Source organism: Salvelinus alpinus, chromosome 29, assembly GCF_045679555.1.
Source record: "Salvelinus alpinus chromosome 29, SLU_Salpinus.1, whole genome shotgun sequence".
In the NCBI taxonomy this organism is placed as follows: Eukaryota; Metazoa; Chordata; class Actinopteri; order Salmoniformes; family Salmonidae; genus Salvelinus; species Salvelinus alpinus.
In genome coordinates this window covers 6,331,299-6,349,619 of record NC_092114.1, presented here as the reverse complement: position 1 = coordinate 6,349,619, position 18,321 = coordinate 6,331,299, and the positions used below count along the sequence as shown (strand labels likewise).

The window sequence follows — 18,321 nt, the reverse complement described above, 5'->3', positions numbered from 1 at the left end:
ATAGCCTAGTCCTACATAAACTAACCTTCAATCCAAACTGGTTCTCTAGCAGATTAGTAAGAATGGCTCAAGAATGTCCTTTTTCAAGAATGTTCTTTTTCAGTGTTCAAGAATGTTCTTTTTCAATTTTTTAAAACAAGCCATAGAAAGCTGGTTGCAATTTTTAATCCACCAGAAAAGAACAAACAAATATTACAACAAAAATTGTTCAACTCAAATATACTAATGGATAAAAACCCGTTCTTATGTTTTTTTGGGGGGTGGGGTTTAATCTTTGTAAATTATATCATAAATAGGACTGGTGGAGTTGTCACACATTCCGTTAACAAAAATATATGGAAATGTCTGCTCTATCCAAAATTACAAGCAACTGATTGTGGCGTTAGAGCAAAAATGAAGGAGGCAAGTGGAAGGTGAAGAACTTGTCTGCCAGCCCTGCGTAAAAGACCAAAATTGTGATAAATAAAAAAGTATACCAGTTTAATTTAAGGAGCAAAGAAATGACAGCTATGCCATAAAGGTTGCAAAATAGTTGCGAGGAGATTTCGATGTACCGATTCCATGGCACGTGGTTTAAACAACACGGGATTTAAAACAGACAATTCCAGGTGACTACCTCATGAAGCTGGTTGAGAGAATGCCAAGTGTGCAAAGCTGTCATCAAGGCAAAGGGTGGCTACTTTGAAGAATCTCAAATATAAAATATATTTTGATTTGTTTAATACTTTTTTGGTTACCACATAATTCCATATGTGTTATTTCATTTTGATGTCTTCACTATTATTCTACAATGTAGAAAATAGTTAAAAAAATTAAGAAAAACACTGGAATGAGTAGGTGTGTCCAAACTTTTGACTGGTACTGTACATGGGGGATTGGAAATGATTCAGAGAATTACATTGATAGTAGCCACACTATCTGCAATATGAAAAGACCTAGGCCTACTTCCTGGTTACATAAAGAGGAATCTTTGCCATCTTTAACCCAGTAGCGTTCACTGTGGGGACTTGACAATACGTTCTGGTATTGAGGCCGTTAAATGACCCAGTAACCCAGACAGGTCACAATGGTCGGGATACGTTCTGGTATTGAGGCCGTTAAATGACCCAGTAACCCAGACAGGTCACAATGGTGGGGATACGTTCTGGTATTGAGGCCGTTAAATGACCCAGTAACCCAGACAGGTCACAATGGTGGGGATACAGGCCTGCAACAGTACTGCATGTAAGCTATGTTAGATAGGCTGCTGTATAGTGGTATGGAGTCCGGCTAGGACTCCCTCCTCCCTCCTCTCTACTGGTCCAAGACCAGCTCCAGCTCCACACTCGGGTCCATCCTTCATCCTTTCTCCAGATGTGCCACGTGTTACAGTGTGTCAGTGCTGCTGGAGTACAGATGCTGCTGGATGGGCAGGTCTCTCACACTGCTCTGGCTGGGTCCAAAAGAGAACATCATGGTGACAATATCCACCTCTGTGATGTGGCCATGTGTTGTCGGTCTAGAGATAGTTAGTGGTGGAAGAATAAGCGTAAAGGGGAAAGGGGTTGTTGACGAAAGAGATGGTCATCAAAATGAAATTCCATCTGCTTCCTTGTGCTATGTTTAGGTTCCTACTATCCATGTAGCCTTTATTAAAATAGTCGACTGAAACAACCTACCGATGTATATCCTGTGATGTACTATAATCTCTTACCATAACGGAGTTTAAATACCAAACAGTTCCCTTTGGAGTAGAATTCTCAGAAGGATATCTCACCACACCAAAACAAACCAAAGGCCGTGCGTGCAACGAGAGCCCTGGTTAATGTGGTCACACAAACACACACCTCCAACCCCACAATGATTAGATGTGACGTAACATTGTTCTCAGAGACGACAGAGGACAGCGGAACAGCACCAGTTTCTGCTTACCCTTCCGATTGGGTAGGCAGGGGGTTCAGTTCCCCAAAAGCTAATATGGTCAAACCCTTGCCTTTGGCGACCTCTAGCTAGCAATCATCCAAGGTAGTTCCTGATAACTAGTATGTGTACTGTTCTTGTGGCTATGCAAATGTAAATTAAGCGAGGCTAGCTAGCCACCTATTAATTTTAGAATAGTACTATATGCTAACGGGACTCACACTGTTACTGGCCTACAGGCTAACTTGAACTAGACAGATTTGTTTAGCTAGTAATTGGCTTCTATAGTAATGTCACCATTAAACACATTTTATTTACGTGAGCTGTAACGTTAGGTACTTAGATTGACATGGGATCAGACTAGCTCCCATTTACGAGCAAACATTAACGTCAGTTTCAAACTAGCAACTTTACATAGCCTCTCGCGGGGAAATGAAACTGCCAGCGAACTGTTAGCCCCAACTAGCAAGCTACTCGAAGTCAACTGTGCCTAAAACAGACACTAGCAAGCTAATTAGTTGGTTAGCTGTCGGTCTATTTTCCTTCTCGGATAATATTGGCTAGCTACAAATAACTAAAAAATGACAAATATAAATTAAGCGGATGACACTTTACCTGCTTTGTCGGGTCATTCCTCCCGTGCTCAGAAGACAGGTGATGTCTCAGCAGCAAGGCCCGCTTGTAATTTCGACTACCTCTGACCAGCTCGTCGTTGTTTTTAGTGGGAATGTTGTGACACCAGGAGCAGGACATAAGTCCCGTCTCCTGACAAAATGTGAGCCATGGAAACTCCTGTAGCCATGAAGCTTGGAATTGGGAGTGTTTCTGCAGTAGCGTCTGCGGTCTCATTTCTACCCAAGATTTCCTGGCAGCTTCGCCTCTGTCGTCCTCGGATCCCGTGCCCCCGCTGCCCAAGTCAGCGCCGTCCTCGCTGTTCAGGCAGTTACCCGCTGTCCGGCTACTCCCTTCCCTGGACTCGTCTTCTCCGACAGTTACTGCCACCCAACCGACACGATCCTCTCCTACCCCAGTTGCCCAGTTGCCCCCTTCCGGGTCCTCTTCCTCCTCAGCCTCTGGTTCTGTGCTATCACTGACAGACCCCCCACCCTCCACTCTCCCTTGCGATGGTCCTTTTGCACCCAGATCCCTATCCTCTTCTTGATCTGGCCTGTTCCCGTTCAAATGTCGATCTTGACAGGCCTGGGCCTCCCAGCTGTTACTGTTGCCCCCACCGACACCACTGGAGCTGGTTACCGCTAATCCACCTCCTCGGAACGCCAGCGACCTGCGGTTTCTCTCTCCGGACATTTTCTTAATATATTCAAATCTACCACTTTCTTAACAATATTACTACCGACTAATTTCTATTTCTTTAAGTATGATATGTTATGGATCCGAATTAAATGGCTGGTTGTCGTTTTTTCCCGCTTTGGCCTCCTGGTGAGAGTATGTAGGTTATGCGGAAATAAATAAAGCTTTTAAACGCATAATGAATTTCAGGGTTCTAGCTGCGTCCGCGCAGGCTTGCAGAGGTCGAATGGCAACGACTTTCCCCATAATGCACCTCGATCAGAGAAAGGGGGGTAGTTGGGGGCTCATTTAAAGGAAGATGGGGGGTGCGGTTAACAGCATGGCGTCTTTTGTTTGAGTGGCTGCGCTCATTTTACGCGTGCTTTTCATCTATGTTTTCCTTCTCTTCAACCAATAAATCATTGTCCTCCTTTCATACCTCCTGCCAAGCGGGTTGGCAGTCCCCTTGTATTAACTGCGTCAAACAGATCTAGTGCGCTTATCGTGTTTGTTTTATGCTAATTCCAATGGACAGGTACAGCAAGTGATCCAACGCACAAGGTGTAGTGGTGGTGGTGGTGACATAGCCTATCGGTTACCACAGCCACAAAGTCAACATTGGCTATATCATAAAAATTCCAGAACTTTTGTTGTTGTTGCTTTTGGGCAGTGGCGGAGAAAGTACCCGAATGTCATACTTGAGTAAAAGTAAAGATACCTTAATAGAAAATGACTTAAGTAAAAGTGAAAGTCAACCAGTAAAATACTACTTGAGTAAAAGTCTAAAAGTATTTGGTTTGAAATACACTTATCTATCAAAAGTAAATGTATAAATCATTCCTAAATCATTATATTAAGCAAACCAGATGGCACAATTTTCTTGTTTTTAATTTACTTGTGGATAGCCAGGGGGCACACTCCAACACTCAGACATAATTTACAAACGAAGCATTTGTGTTTAGCGAGTCCAACAGATCAGAGGCAGTAGCGTAGGGATGACCAGGGATGTTCTCTTGATAAGTGCGTGAATTTGGGCCATGTCCTGACGAGCATTCAAAATGTATCGAGTACTTTTGGGTGTCAGGGAAAATTTATGGAGTAAAACGTGCATTATTTTCTTTAGGAATGTAGTGAAGTAAATCTTTTCAATCATACAACTAGCAAAGTAAAGTACAGATACCCCAAAAAACGACGTAGTGGTTCAAGTCTTTTTACTAAAGTATTTCACGCCACTGGTTTTTGGTCTTAATTTAAGGTTAGGGTTAGGCATAAGGTTAGCAGTGTGTTAGGGTTGAGGCTAGGGTTAGGGAATGATTAACACTTTCATGGTTCTTTGTATACAAACTTTTCCCCCACTACTATTTCGATATTTTCAACAACAAAAAAAATGTAATCCCTTTTCTTTATTATGTACTTATAATACAATTAACTCAAACTCATTTAGTCCAAATGTAGGCTATATATTTTATTAAAATACATTTTGTGAAAAACCACAGCTATATCAGAGATAATGTTATCATCAATCAAAAACAATCAAAATAAGTAAATATGAATTGCTTGGAAATGTACACAGTCAAATGTGACTAAGTAGAATATTTAGCTATTCAAATTAGGTTTTATCGATGAATAGACCAAAACAAGTAGCCCTAATTCATTGGCCTAAACATGTATAATGATATAGTAATATATATATGTTTATGTCAACATCATCAATAGTCTATAAAAAAAAATTGTCAGGCCTGATTTTACATTGCTGTTGTTTTTTCCCCTCCAGAATATTGAAGTTAAAGATCAATACAAAATAGGGGAATTGATATTGATCTATTCTAGCCTATGAGACTGTAATCCCATGGAAACTTGCTCCTGCTATGCTGCTCCAGCAGGTGGAAGCCTTTCATGATTCACTGAGTTGACTGACTGACAGCACAGTTAGACTGACAGCACAGTTAGAGTAATGAGTGGCATTGTTAGGCCTAGTGTTCAGTGTCCTGTTTCAAAGTCTCTAAATTAAGGACTAAGCCAGGACACAGTGTTTGACTCTGCTTCTGGTAATGGCATGTGTTTTTAAAGCCTTGTCAGGTCTAAATCCAGAGAGAGGGAGGGAGGGTAATAAAATGTGCATGCCCAAAACAATCAGTGTCTCTCCATTTAAATGTCTCAAATGTGTGTTTTTGAACTACTGACACAATTGTGGTTGGAATGCATGTCTTTTTAGTTGTTGTTGTTTGAATGGAAATTAATAGATCAATAGTGATGAATAATGGCAGGTGTCAAGGACACACCTATTGTCTTTCACTAGTCCCTTCAGAAAGTATTCACCCCCTTTGACTTGTTCCACATTTTGTTGTGTTACAGCCTGCAGTTAAAATGGAATCAATTGATATGTTTTGTCTCTGACCTACACACAATACCCAACAATGTCAAAGTGGAATAATGTTTTTCAAAATTTTTACAAATTAATAAAAAATTTAAAGCTGAAATGTCTTGAGCCAATAAGTAATCAACCCCTTTGTAATGGCAAGCCTAAATGAGTTCAGGAGAAAATTTAGATTAAAACGTTTTATAATAAATTGGATGGACTCACTCTGTGTGTAGTAATAGTGTTTAACATGATTTTTGAATGACTACCTAATCTCTGTACCCCATACATACAGTACAATGATCTGTAACGTCCCTCATTCGAGCACTACATTTCCAACACAGATTAAACCACAAAAACCAGGGAAGTTGTCCAATGCCTTGCAAAGAAGGGCACCTATTGGTAGATGGGTAAAAAAAACATTAAGCAGACGTTGAATATCCTTTTGAGCATGGTGAAGTTGTTATTACACTTTGGATGGTGTATCACTTTTCAGGATAAAAAATTAACAGAATGGAGCTAAGCACAGGCAAAATCCTAGAGGAAAACCTGGTTCAGTCTGCTTTCCACCAGACACCAGAAATAGGACAATAACCTAAAACACAAGGCCAAATCTACACTGGAGTTGCTTTCCAAGAAGACAGTGAGTGGCAGAGTTACTGTTGACTTAAATCTACTTGAAAATCTATGGCAAAACCTGAAAATGGTTGTCTAGCAATGATCAACAACCAATTTGTCAGAGCTTGGAGAATTGTGAAAAGAATAATGGGCACATGTTGCACAATCTAGGTGTGGAAAGCTCTTAGAGACTTACCCAGAAAGACTCACTGCTGTAATCGCTGCCAAAGTTCATTCTAACATGTATTGACTCAGGGGGTTGAATACTTATGTAAATGTGATATTTCTCTATTTCATTTTCAATAATTTTGCAAAAATGTCTTAAAACATGTTTTCACTTTGGCATTATGGGGTATTGTGTGTAGATGGGTGAGATAAAAATCGATTTACTCCATTTTGAATTCAGGCTGTAACACAATGAAATGTGGAATAAGTCAAAGGGTATGAATACTTTCTGAAGGCTCTGTACTTAGATCTTTCTTAATATATGAATATATGGATCTGGTCAAGGCAGTCTATGGTTATAGTCTGAGTCAAGTCTCATATTGGGTGTCTTTCTATTAATTAGGTTACAGGTCAGATTGGAAAGTAGTCTAGAAGATCCTTCTGCCACACATTAAATCCATTAATGTAAGTTCAGACAGACCTCAATTAGGCTATCCTACATGCACATGAAGAAATATATCATAACAAAATGTGAAATATTAGTTAATCAGGCTTGGTGTTTATTTTTTATATTTTTTTAAATTGAAACCTTTATTTAACTAGGCAAGTCAGTTAAGAATAAATTCATATTTACAATGACGGCCTTCTCCGGCCAAACCCTAACGACGCTTTGCCAATTGTGCGCCGCCCTATGGGACTCCCAATCATGGCCGGTTGTGATACAGCCTAGAATCAAACCAGGGTCTGTAGTGACGCCTCTAGCACTGAGATACAGTGCCTTAGACCTCTGTGCCACTCGGGAGCCCAAATAGATAATTTTGTGTGCTGCAATAGATCGTTTGATTAATGCCGTGAGCTCTCGCTGGCCCTTGAAAATCCCGGGGAGAGGGTGTAAATCTCGCGCCAGGCCGTACACATATCCGCAGCAGGTCTCCAAGGTGAACAGCCTCTGGCATGTTAGAACAATGTAGGTGTAGGTAAGGGATGTCGGCTAGTCAGATGCGTAACTTCGGGATAAGGATTGGCTCTAAGGGATGGGTCGGTCGGGCTGGGGTGCGAAGCGTGGCTGGGCTCGAGCCGCGGCTAGGGAGCAGTGAGGGGTATACTATAAAACAGTATCTTTGATAAACATACAGAAAAATAAATAACTGTTGATTTTCTGGTTCATTAGGTGAGCTAAACTTCGATATGTGTTTTGGGCTGTTGACTCAATTAGACCATGCCCATCTCAAGCTTATCTTTCCCCCAAAACATGTTATTCAGAATATTTAGGCAAGTTAGCTGGATAACTCCTTGACTCTGCTTTGTATTATACCACTCTGGAGTTAAACAATTAACCACGTGCCTGGCTCTTGTTTACACTTCTACGTACTCTCTCTACGGCTTGACGTCACAGAGGGCCCCACCCCTACTGCCTAGCAGCATGTGAGTGCGCAATATTGCTGGAGCGAAGTGGGGAACCTGCAAGCTTTTTGACCCAAAAAATAATAGCAGAAACAGCATACAGCGTAAGGATGGAGGAAGCAGATCAAGGTAATGTATTTGCTATAGCATACATTTCAAAATTACATTCATATTAGTGACAAGCATTTTAAAACACTGTTTAGTTTGTTTTAAACCAAAGTTAGCCAGCTAGCTGTAGGCTAGCCCCGGGAAGCCTGTGGAAGTTCCATCACAGACAGAAATATATTTATAAGTAACCAATGTAGTTCATCTGTGTCGTTTATAGTGGAGTGAATTAAGCATTGTGGGCAAAACAAGCAAGAAAGTGGGCAAGCACGAGCTAGCGAGATCCTATTGGCGCGTTGCAGCATGTATTGACATATTTCCGTTAGGGAACGTGTGAAGTGCGCGTGTGCACAAACGCAATTCTTTAAAACTTAGTGCATTGTGTTCGTAACATATTTATGTTTTGGCAACAGACGAATCTGTTGAGAGAAAATGTTTCATCGATGAGAAAATTAGCAAAATGTCGGCCCAGTTTCACCTAGTTCCGTCCTCTCCCACTGCCATATGTGGTGGTGAGAAAGCAACGTTTATTAACGGATACTTCAACGTTATAGCCCAAGTGATGTGTCTGGGTTACCCCAAAGGGGTTCGTTATAATTTTGGTTGAATTGCAGAAATCAGTTTAAAGAGGGTTTTGAACCCAGTGTAATACACTGACGCCTCACAACACGTCAAACCAACCAAATGCCTTACTTGGGCGGAGCGCCGAAGGTGCTGTCCAGATTAGTGTCGTAGGAGAGACGGGGTGTGAGGTCTAAACGATGTCAACATGACACTGGTGACAAAACATTTTAGAAAGTTTGCAGGTTTTCACAGCTTTTATTTTGAGATGAGCTAAATCTGTGACAAGAGGGGAGAACTGGTCTACAGTGGTGGTCATATCTATATTTGTGACGTGTCTGAAGCGATGTTTGACTGTAAAGGCCAGCATAAGGGACAACAAGTTGCTAGTCACAATGAGGTTCGTTTTGAGAAAAGCCAGAAAACATTGTACGTTACCAAGGTATAGCTAACTAGCTAGCTACTAGCTAGTTAATTTTCGCACACGATTATAAAGCCAACAAAATGTTTATTAAAACAGCATATGATTTACTTAAAAGGCCAGCTGTGTTATCCCAGTCAATAGTTTATTCAGGGTCAGTGATACACAGACAGAACAACCATGTACTTACTATCTATGGGAACGACTGCAATCATTTTGAAAGCAATATTGCTAAACTTCATGAAATTAAATGAACTTCAAATGTTACCTGTAATGCTCATCTCCTGTAGCCTAATTGTCATGTCTTTATTTTCATAATGTACCTAAATTACAAGGGTTGGATTTGCACTAAACAATTTTATATGTCAGCACTTAAATAGGACAAATTAACTAGCAAGTGCAAGCTACCTAGCTAAATTGCCATACATGTTTAATGCTTTTCGACCTGTCCTCAAATTAACGTCATTGGTTCAGAGTTTGTTTTGATATTTTAACCTGCGTGTCGTGATCGCGTTTGGTGTAGGGGGACAAAATACATTTATGCACGATAGCGCACAATGGCCGGTTTGGGTTCGGTGTTATCATAACCTTTTCTAGTTTCGGGAACACAAAACAGTATTAAGATCAAATGTTTCATTGATGAGAAAATGTGCAGAATGTTGGCCAAAATCCATCTCGTTCCATCTTCTCCCACTGCCCGCTAATGGGCTTCCTCTCACTACATATTTGGTAGCATATGCTAGCTAACGCAAGTTCAGCCTTCTGCAGAAGCTTGTATAAATGTTCGATATACCCCGAAGAAATAAGATACACGTACGTTGCTGACAGGTGTATAAAATGGAGCACACAGCCGCGCAATCTGTATAGACAAACATTGGCATTAGAATGGCCGTACTGAAGAGGCTGTATCACATCCGGCCGTGATTGGGAGTCCCATAGGGCAGCGCACAATTGTCCCAGCGTCGTCCGGGTTTGGCCGCGGGTAGGCCGTCATTGTAAATAAGAATTTGTTCTTAACTGACTTGCCTAGTTAAATAACGTTTTTTTTTAAAAAGAGCTCAGTGACTTTCAACGTGGCACCGTCTTAGGATGCCAGCTTTCTAGCTAGTCAGTGCTGCCCTGCTAGAGCTGCCCCGGTCATCTGTAAGTGCTGTTATTGTGAAGTGGAAACATCTAGGAGGAACAACGGCTTGACTGCACAAGCTCACAGAACGGGACCGGTTAGTGCTGGAAATCTTTGTCTTACTCAGACAATGACATAATATAGGTTATTGAATGAATGGCAACGTAGGGCCTAACACAACCGATATGTTATATACTATATATACAAAAGTATGTGACTATGCAACACTCACTACCGAGTTCCAAACTGCCTCTGGAAGCAACGTCAGCAGAAGAACTGTTTGTCGGGAGCTTCATGAAATGGGTTTCCATGGCCGAGCAGCCGCACACAAGCCTAAGATCACCATGCGCAATGCCAAGCGCCAGCTGGAGTGCTGTAAAGCTCGCCGCCATTGGACTCTGGAGCATGGTTTGGGCTAGGCTACTTAGTTCCAGCGAAGGGAAATCTTAATGCTACAAAATACAATGACATTCTAAACCATTCTGTGCTTCTAAATTTGTGGCAACAGTTTGTGGAAGACCCTTTCCTGTTTCAGCATGACAGTGCCCCATGTACAAAGCGAGGTCCATACAGAAATGGTTTGTCGAGATCGGTGTGGAAGAACTTGACAGGCTTGCACAGCCAGCGAAGGGAAATCTTAATGCTACAAAATACAATGACATTCTAAACCATTCTGTGCTTCTAAATTTGTGGCAACAGTTTGTGGAAGACCCTTTCCTGTTTCAGCATGACAGTGCCCCATGTACAAAGCGAGGTCCATACAGAAATGGTTTGTCGAGATCGGTGTGGAAGAACTTGACAGGCTTGCACAGAGTCCTGACCTCGAACTCCATCTAAAACTTTTCTGATGAATTGGAACGCTGACTGCGAGGCAGGCCTAATCGCCCAACATGAGTGCCCGACCTCACTAATGCTGTTGTGGCTGAATGGAAGAAAGTCCCTGCAGCAATGTTCCAACATCTGGTGGAAAGCAATCCCAGAAGAGTGGAGGCTGTTATAGCAGCAAAGGGGGGGACCAAATCCATGTTAATGCCCATGATTTTGGAATGAGATGTTCAAAGAGCAGGTGTCCACATACTTTTGACCATGTAGTGTAGTTGTACAATATTGTACAATGCTCATGTCTTGTTTTTTTCTCCAAAATTCATAGAACAAGGAAGTCTCTGTCTGGTCCTCAACTTCAAAACCCAACCTCAAGTTAACTGTTACTTTGTTGCACGCTTTTGAAAAAATTAAAGAAAGAAAACAAGTCATAATATTGGTTATCAACATTAGCCGGTATTTTACAGAAATATATCTATGCTTTGTTGCTTTGCAGTTATTTTCACTGAAGTGGGTTGAAAATAAGCCTTACCATATGTTTGCTGCTGGAACGCCGACACACCACACCTTTAGATGTGTCACGCCTACTTTACTGTGTACGCAATACAGATTGTTCTGGACTTGAATCAATAACCCATTGATTACCGTTTACTGTATCTCTTTCGTCCTTTTAAAGGTTTGTGATGATAGCCATTTTTAGCTTTATTTAGACAGTCATAATTCAATTGTCACACTTTGGATGAAGGCGTAGCCTGTTGACATAATAATGTTGTTAGTTGATAAGCAACACTGAAGTGTACTGTTACCACTGTTCTTGTGGTTCATTTGTTTACAGGATGTTGGCTAGTAGTCTACCAGCACTCTTCAGTTTTCCTGCCATCTCTGAAACGTTGTAAACAAATCATGTCTCTACATGTCTAGCCTAGTATTTTACGCCCAGAACTAGGCTACACATTGCACAAGAGCCAATCAGGTAGTAGTCTATGCCTCTTGAGCGTGTTGAACAGCAGCAACACTCTCTACTTCTGCTTCCTCTCTCCAGTCCCATATGACCCCTCTGACCACTTCCCTGTTCTCCTTCCCCTCGGTTTTCCATTCCTTCCAACATTCCTCTTGGAAGGTGGTTCGATGCAGGGTCAGACAGGTAGCAGCTGAATGCATCCTTCCTGGCTTTGACTCCATCCCCCACTCCCCGCCCCCTCTATCTCTCTCTCTCTGTCCCCTCTCACCCTCTCCTCTCCCCTTCCTCTTCTCCTCTCCTGCTGGGCAGCCATCTGCCTCGTGGCTCCCTCTCCTTCCTCCTCTCCCTTCATGTCTGCCTGCTCACGTCTCGCTGCAGCAGGTATACAGGCCAGGGAGCCACGTGTTGTTTAAACAGCAGATTAACAGGATGATGCCAGAGACAGTCTGGTTTGTGTACTCTGCAGGAGGGGCTGCCAGGTAGGAAGGCCTCTGTGACCTGCTTGTCTTTTCTTTCAGTGGAAATTGAGTGATCTGCTATGCAGGATCAGAATCCTTGGGCATCTTAAAGGTGATGGATGCTGTTTCCTGAAGTCAATCTGCTCATTTTGTAGTATGTCTTGAGGTTCAGAATCATGGAGCGGAAAACTAAAATAAAATGTATTTTTTTGATAACATTGCATCTTTTTATGATTTCATCATTTTCAACTCTGAACAGTTTGTCACAGCGAACTCTTGAGTATGGATATGAATTGGCTCCGTTGCCAAGGTTTTCATCAGGGTGTCGTGACCACTAGTCCACGGTTTTTCTTCTTAGGCAGCTGTCATGGCAACAGAGTGAGAGGTTCAGTTGGCTGTCAGAGCTTCAGGTGAAAGCAACATGAGTGCTGATCTGGATCTGTAGCCAAATGACTATGATCAGCCACAGGGCCTAGGTTTCAAACATGAAGCCTAAATTCAGATGAAAGAGTACATTTATGGTTATTTAAGACACCTTTTTGAGGCATTCCCCTGGTACAAATATAGAGTGGTATCTCTTTTGCAGGCACTGCATCTCAGTTGTTAGCTGTGCCGCTAGAGATCCTGGTTCGAGTCCAGGCTCTGTCGCAGTCGTCCGCGACCGGGAGACCCATGGGGCGACGCACAATTGGCTCAGCGTCATCCTGGTTAGGGGAGGGCTTGGCCGGCAGGGATGTCCTTGTCCCATAGCGTTCTAGCATCTCCTGTGGCGGGCCGGGCGCATGCTCGCTGACCCGGTCGCAAGGTGTACGGTGTTTCCTTCGACACATTGGTGTGGCTGGCTTCTGGGTTAAGCGGGCATTATGTCAAGAAGCAGTGCGGCTTGGTTGGGTCGTGTTTCGGAGGACGCATGGCTCTCGACCTTCGTCTCTCCCGAGTCCGTACGGGAGTTGCAGCGATGAGACAAGACTGTAACTACCAATTGGATACCACGGAATTGGGGAGAAAAAGGGGTAATAAAATAAAAATATTTTTCAGCTACCCTATATACGACAAAGGCCTGAAAAGGAACTGTTTTACCAGGAGGCGGGGAAGGGCTTCATTGTACGGTTTACCGGTGTAACTGAGAAGAGTTACCTAAGGAATTGCTCCAGTTCAGTTATCCTATACTTCTCCGCCTGTGCTTGTTTAGATGACCTGAGTTGATAACAAACACCCTGTTCTTCCCCTTCTGTCAGTTCCATAGTTTCCATCGGTTACTTAACTAGTTAAATAAAGGTATACATTTTTTTTTAACTACAGTGTCCTCTCACAGGCTGACTACACCGCTCGCGTCACGTGCGCTCGCATTGCAAAATAAATTTAGACATACATGTTATTCAATTATTGCACCCACACTGCTCGCGAGCGCCAACGAGCGTCAGCGTTGCCAAGGGGTAAAATAGAAGTCAGTTCTATTTCTAAGTCCTGCCTCTCCCATCTCATCATTGGTTCATAGAAGCAGGTACCCACGTGCCATCTCCTCATTGGTTATGCCCACGTGGGTGACTGAAAGACGAACGAGGTCAGTGGCGGTAATGCACTTCATTTGTGAAAGTTGCCAATTGCAATATAAAGTCAAGAGAAGAATAAGCCTGGAAGGAGTAGAGATGACTAGAAATTATTCGGTTGGCCGTTTTATGTGTGGATTAATTGGCGGAGTAGAGGACCTTGTGCATTTGAGGTAAAATAACAACTCAATGTGTATATCCCAGGACAAATTAGCTAGCAACAGCAAGCTAGCTAAATAGGACAAATTAGCTAGCAAGTGCAAGCTACCTAGCTAAATTGCCATACATGTTTAATGCTTTTCGACCTGTCCCCAAATTAATGTCATTGGTTCAGAGTTTGTTTTGATATTTTAACCTGCGTGTCCTGATCGCGTTTGGTGTAGGGGTACAAAATGCATTTATGCACGATGGCACACGCGCGCAGCCGGTTTGGGTTCCGTGTCAGGGGTCACGGGAAATGTCTCTCCCTCCCTGGGAATATCTGACGGTTAAATAGGATGTATTTATTTTGACTTTATCTAGCCCTCTGATATGATGTAATGGATGTGGAGACATTGTACTCAAACGTGTGAGCTGCAATTGACCTCAAAAGTGGGCCAAAGGGATATTTTATTTTAACGGTTTGACTGAAAGTGTGAATGTGGATCAAAAGTAAGAAGAATGATGAAAGCACAGGCCTAGAAGCCTGGGCCTATATGATGAAAGCACAGGCCTAGAAGCCTGGGCCTATATGATGGAAGCCTGGGCCTAGAAGCCTGGGCCTATATGATGGAAGCACAGGCCTAAAAGCCTGGGCCTATATGATGGAAGCACAGGCCTAAAAGCCTGGTCCTATGATGGAAGCACAGGCCTAGAAGCCTGGGCCTATATGATGAAAGCACAGGCCTAGAAGCCTGGGCCTATATGATGAAAGCACAGGCCTAGAAGCCTGGGCCTATATGATGAAAGCACAGGCCTAGAAGCCTGGGCCTATATGATGGAAGCACAGGCCTAGAAGCCTGGGCCTATATTGACTCTGTCAATCACCACATCCTCATCGGCAGACTCGACAGCCTTGGTTTCTCTAATGATTGCCTCGCCTGGTTCACCAACTACTTCTCTGATCGAGTTCAGTGTGTCAAATCGGAGGGTCTGTTGTCCGGGCCTCTGGCAGTCTCTATGGGGGTGCCACAGGGTTCAATTCTTGGACCGACTCTCTTCTCTGTATACATCAAGGATGTCGCTCTTGCTGCTGGTGATTCTCTGATCCACCTCTACGCAGACGACACTATTCTGTATACTTCTGGCCCTTCTTTTGACACTGTGTTAACAACCCTCCAGGCGAGCTTTCAATGCCATACAACTCTCCTTCCGTGGCCTCCAATTGCTCTTAAATACAAGTAAAACTAAATGCATGCTCTTCAACCGATCGCTGCCTGCACCTGCCCGCCTGTCCAACATCACTACTCTGGACGGCTCTGACTTAGAATATGTGGACAACTACAAATACCTAGGTGTCTGGTTAGACTGTAAACTCTCCTTCCAGACTCACATCAAACATATCCAATCCAAAGTTAAATCTAGAATTGGCTTCCTATTCCGCAACAAAGCATCCTTCACTCATGCTGCCAAACATACCCTTGTAAAACTGACCATCCTACCAATCCTCGACTTCGGTGATGTCATTTACAAAATAGCCTCCAAAACCCTACTCAATAAATTGGATGCAGTCTATCACAGTGCCATCCGTTTTGTCACCAAAGCCCCATATACTACCCACCACTGCGACCTGTACACTCTCGTTGGCTGGCCCTCGCTTCATACTCGTCGCCAAACCCACTGGCTCCAGGTCATCTACAAGACCCTGCTAGGTAAAGTCCCCCCTTATCTCAGCTCGCTGGTCACCATAGCAGCACCTACCTGTAGCACGCGCTCCAGCAGGTATATCTCTCTGGTCACCCCCAAAACCAATTCTTCCTTTGGCCGCCTCTCCTTCCAGTTCTCTGCTGCCAATGACTGGAACGAACTACAAAAATCTCTGAAACTGGAAACACTTATCTCCCTCACTAGCTTTAAGCACCAGCTGTCAGAGCAGCTCATAGATTACTGCACCTGTACATAGCCCATCTATAATTTAGCCCAAACAACTACCTCTTTACCTACTGTATTTATTTATTTATTTTGCTCCTTTGCACCCCATTATTTCTATCTCTACTTTACACTTTCTTCCACTGCAAACCAACCATTCCAGTGTTTTTTTTATTTTTTACTTGCTATATTGTATTTACTTCGCCACCATGGCAATTTTTTCATATTTTTATTTATTTATATATATATTTTGTTTGCCTTCACCTCCCTTATCTCACCTCACTTGCTCACATTGTATATAGACTTATTTTTCACTGTATTATTGACTGTATGTTTGTTTTACTCCATGTGTAACTATATGTTGTTGTATGTGTCGAACTGCTTTGCTTTATCTTGGCCAGGTCGCAATTGTAAATGAGAACGTGTTCTCAATTTGCCTACCTGGTTAAATAAAGGTGAAAAAAAAAAAAAAATATGATGGAAGCACAGGCCTAGAAGCCTGGGCCTATATGATGGAAGCACAGGCCTAGAAGCCTGGGCCTATGATGGAAGCACAGGCCTAGCAGTTTTGTAGTTGTCTCAATGGTCATACCCAAAGACCTACATCTATTTTATGTAGTTTAAGGTTAAGGCTGGAAATCTCTGTCTTTATTACTCAGACAATGAAATAAGATATGGTTATTGAATGAATGGCAACGTAGGGCCTAACACAACCGATATGTTATATACTATATATACAAAAGTATGTGACTATGCAACACTCACTCCGAGTTCCAAACTGCATCTGGAAGCAACATCAGCACAAGAACTGTTTGTCGGGAGCTTCATGAAATGGGTTTCCATGGCCCAGCAGCCGCACACAAGCCTAAGATCACCATGCGCAATGCCAAGCGTCAGCTGGAGTGGCGTAGAGCTTGCCGCCATTGGACTCTGGAGCAGTGGAAACGCCTTCTCTGGAGGGATGAATCACGCTTGACCATCTGGCAGTCTGACGGACGAATCTGGGTTTGGCAGATGCCAGGAGAACACTACCTGTCCGACTGCATAGTGCCAACTGTAAAGTTTGGTGGAGGAGGAATAATGGTCGGGGCTGTTTTTTGTGGTTCAGGCCCCTTGGTTCCAGTAAAGGGAAATCTTAACACTACAGCATACAATGACATTCTAGATGATTCTGTGCTTCCAACTGTGTGGCATCAGTTTGGGGAAGGCCCTTTCCTGTTTCAGCATGAAAGTGCCCCCATGCACAAAGCGAGGTACATACAGAAATGGTTTGTCAAGATCGGTGTGGAAGAACTTGACTGGCCTTCACAGAACCCTGACCTCAACCCCATCGAACACCTTTGAGATGAATTAGAACGTCGACTGCGAGCCAGGCCTAATCGCCCAATATCAGTGCCCGACCTCACTAATGCTCTTGCAGCTGAATGGAAGCAAGTTCACGCAGCAACGTTCCAGCATCTAGTGGAAAGTCTTCCCAGAAGAGTGGAGGCTGTTCTAGCAGCAACGTTCCAGCATCTAGTGGAAAGCCTTCCCAGAAGAGTGGAGGCTGTTATAGCAGCAATGTTCCAACATCTAGTGGAAAGCCCAGAAGAGTGGAGGCTGTTATAGCGGCAAAGGGTGGACCAACTATATTAATGCCCATGATTTTGGAATGAGATGTTGGACGAGCAGGTGTCCACATACTTTTGGTCATGTACTGTAGCTTATGGCAACGTTATCATTTATCTCTGGCCCTTAGTAACGCAACCCAGATAATCCACATAAATACATTATTCTGAACTTTTCTTCACAAGAAATAATTTCCAAATGATCTCCTTTAATAATGTAGCATGATCGACCGCAGGCTAGCTCTACAACGGAACAGCTTGAAAACTGAGTTTTTCTCCTTTTTCTCTGAGATGCGGCCTCACCTAACAATATGAATTACTCTAAGACAGGAGTCATGGCAAAGTTACTATAATTAGATTTCAATAAGAGACAACTAGCTCCATTTGAGTGGTCTGAGAAGAGAAGTCTTTCAGAATCTTAGGCGACAGAATCCGCCCCCTCTAGCCACGACTGAGACGACACTTGACACATCTCTACCTGCGAGGCCTCAGAGCGTCAGAGGGAACTGAAGATTTCTGTCTTCGTCAGACGTAGCCTAACCTATTCCTACATAATTTTTTGTTGTTGATTTCCCTTAGTGATGTGGATCAGCCCATATGCAGGTTTCTATGAGTGAAGGATATATGTGGCCTTATGAAACTTAAACCTATTCAAAACAATTTCACACCCTTCCACCACATGTCTCTTGCGTACAAGTATGCAGATATAAATTATAGCTGAATGACAGAAATTGCCAGTAGTTGTCATCAGAGATGTTTGTAATTGAAACAAGAAGCTCGAATTGACATTAGGTTTATTGACATTTGGCCTATCCTGTACTCTAAGAAAAATCATCATTCACTTCCTGAATCTGTGTTTAAAAGCAGGGGATTGGTTGAAGTCCCAGTGTGTTGACGTGTCATGATGAATG

At 42.9% G+C, this 18,321-nt stretch overlaps 2 protein-coding genes across 6 annotated transcripts in view; one reads left to right on the top strand and one right to left on the bottom strand.

Annotated features, from left to right (window-relative positions):
- The window catches only part of LOC139558803 (zinc finger and BTB domain-containing protein 10-like), a 17,970-nt gene extending 14,529 nt beyond the window's left edge, over positions 1–3,441 (bottom strand). Inside the window, exon 1 of the mRNA XM_071374245.1 lies at positions 2,515–3,441. Coding sequence (XP_071230346.1) covers positions 2,515–3,207 — 693 coding nt within the window. The 5' untranslated portion in view covers positions 3,208–3,441. The remainder of the gene's footprint in view (positions 1–2,514) is intronic.
- A 4,245-nt stretch (positions 3,442–7,686) lies between these two features.
- The window catches only part of LOC139558595 (tumor protein D52-like), a 30,916-nt gene continuing 20,281 nt past the window's right edge, over positions 7,687–18,321 (top strand). For all 5 annotated transcript variants that reach the window (XM_071373823.1, XM_071373820.1, XM_071373821.1 and 2 more), the window contains exon 1: positions 7,687–7,864. In XM_071373823.1, coding sequence (XP_071229924.1) covers positions 7,846–7,864 — 19 coding nt within the window. In that variant the 5' untranslated portion in view covers positions 7,687–7,845. The remainder of the gene's footprint in view (positions 7,865–18,321) is intronic.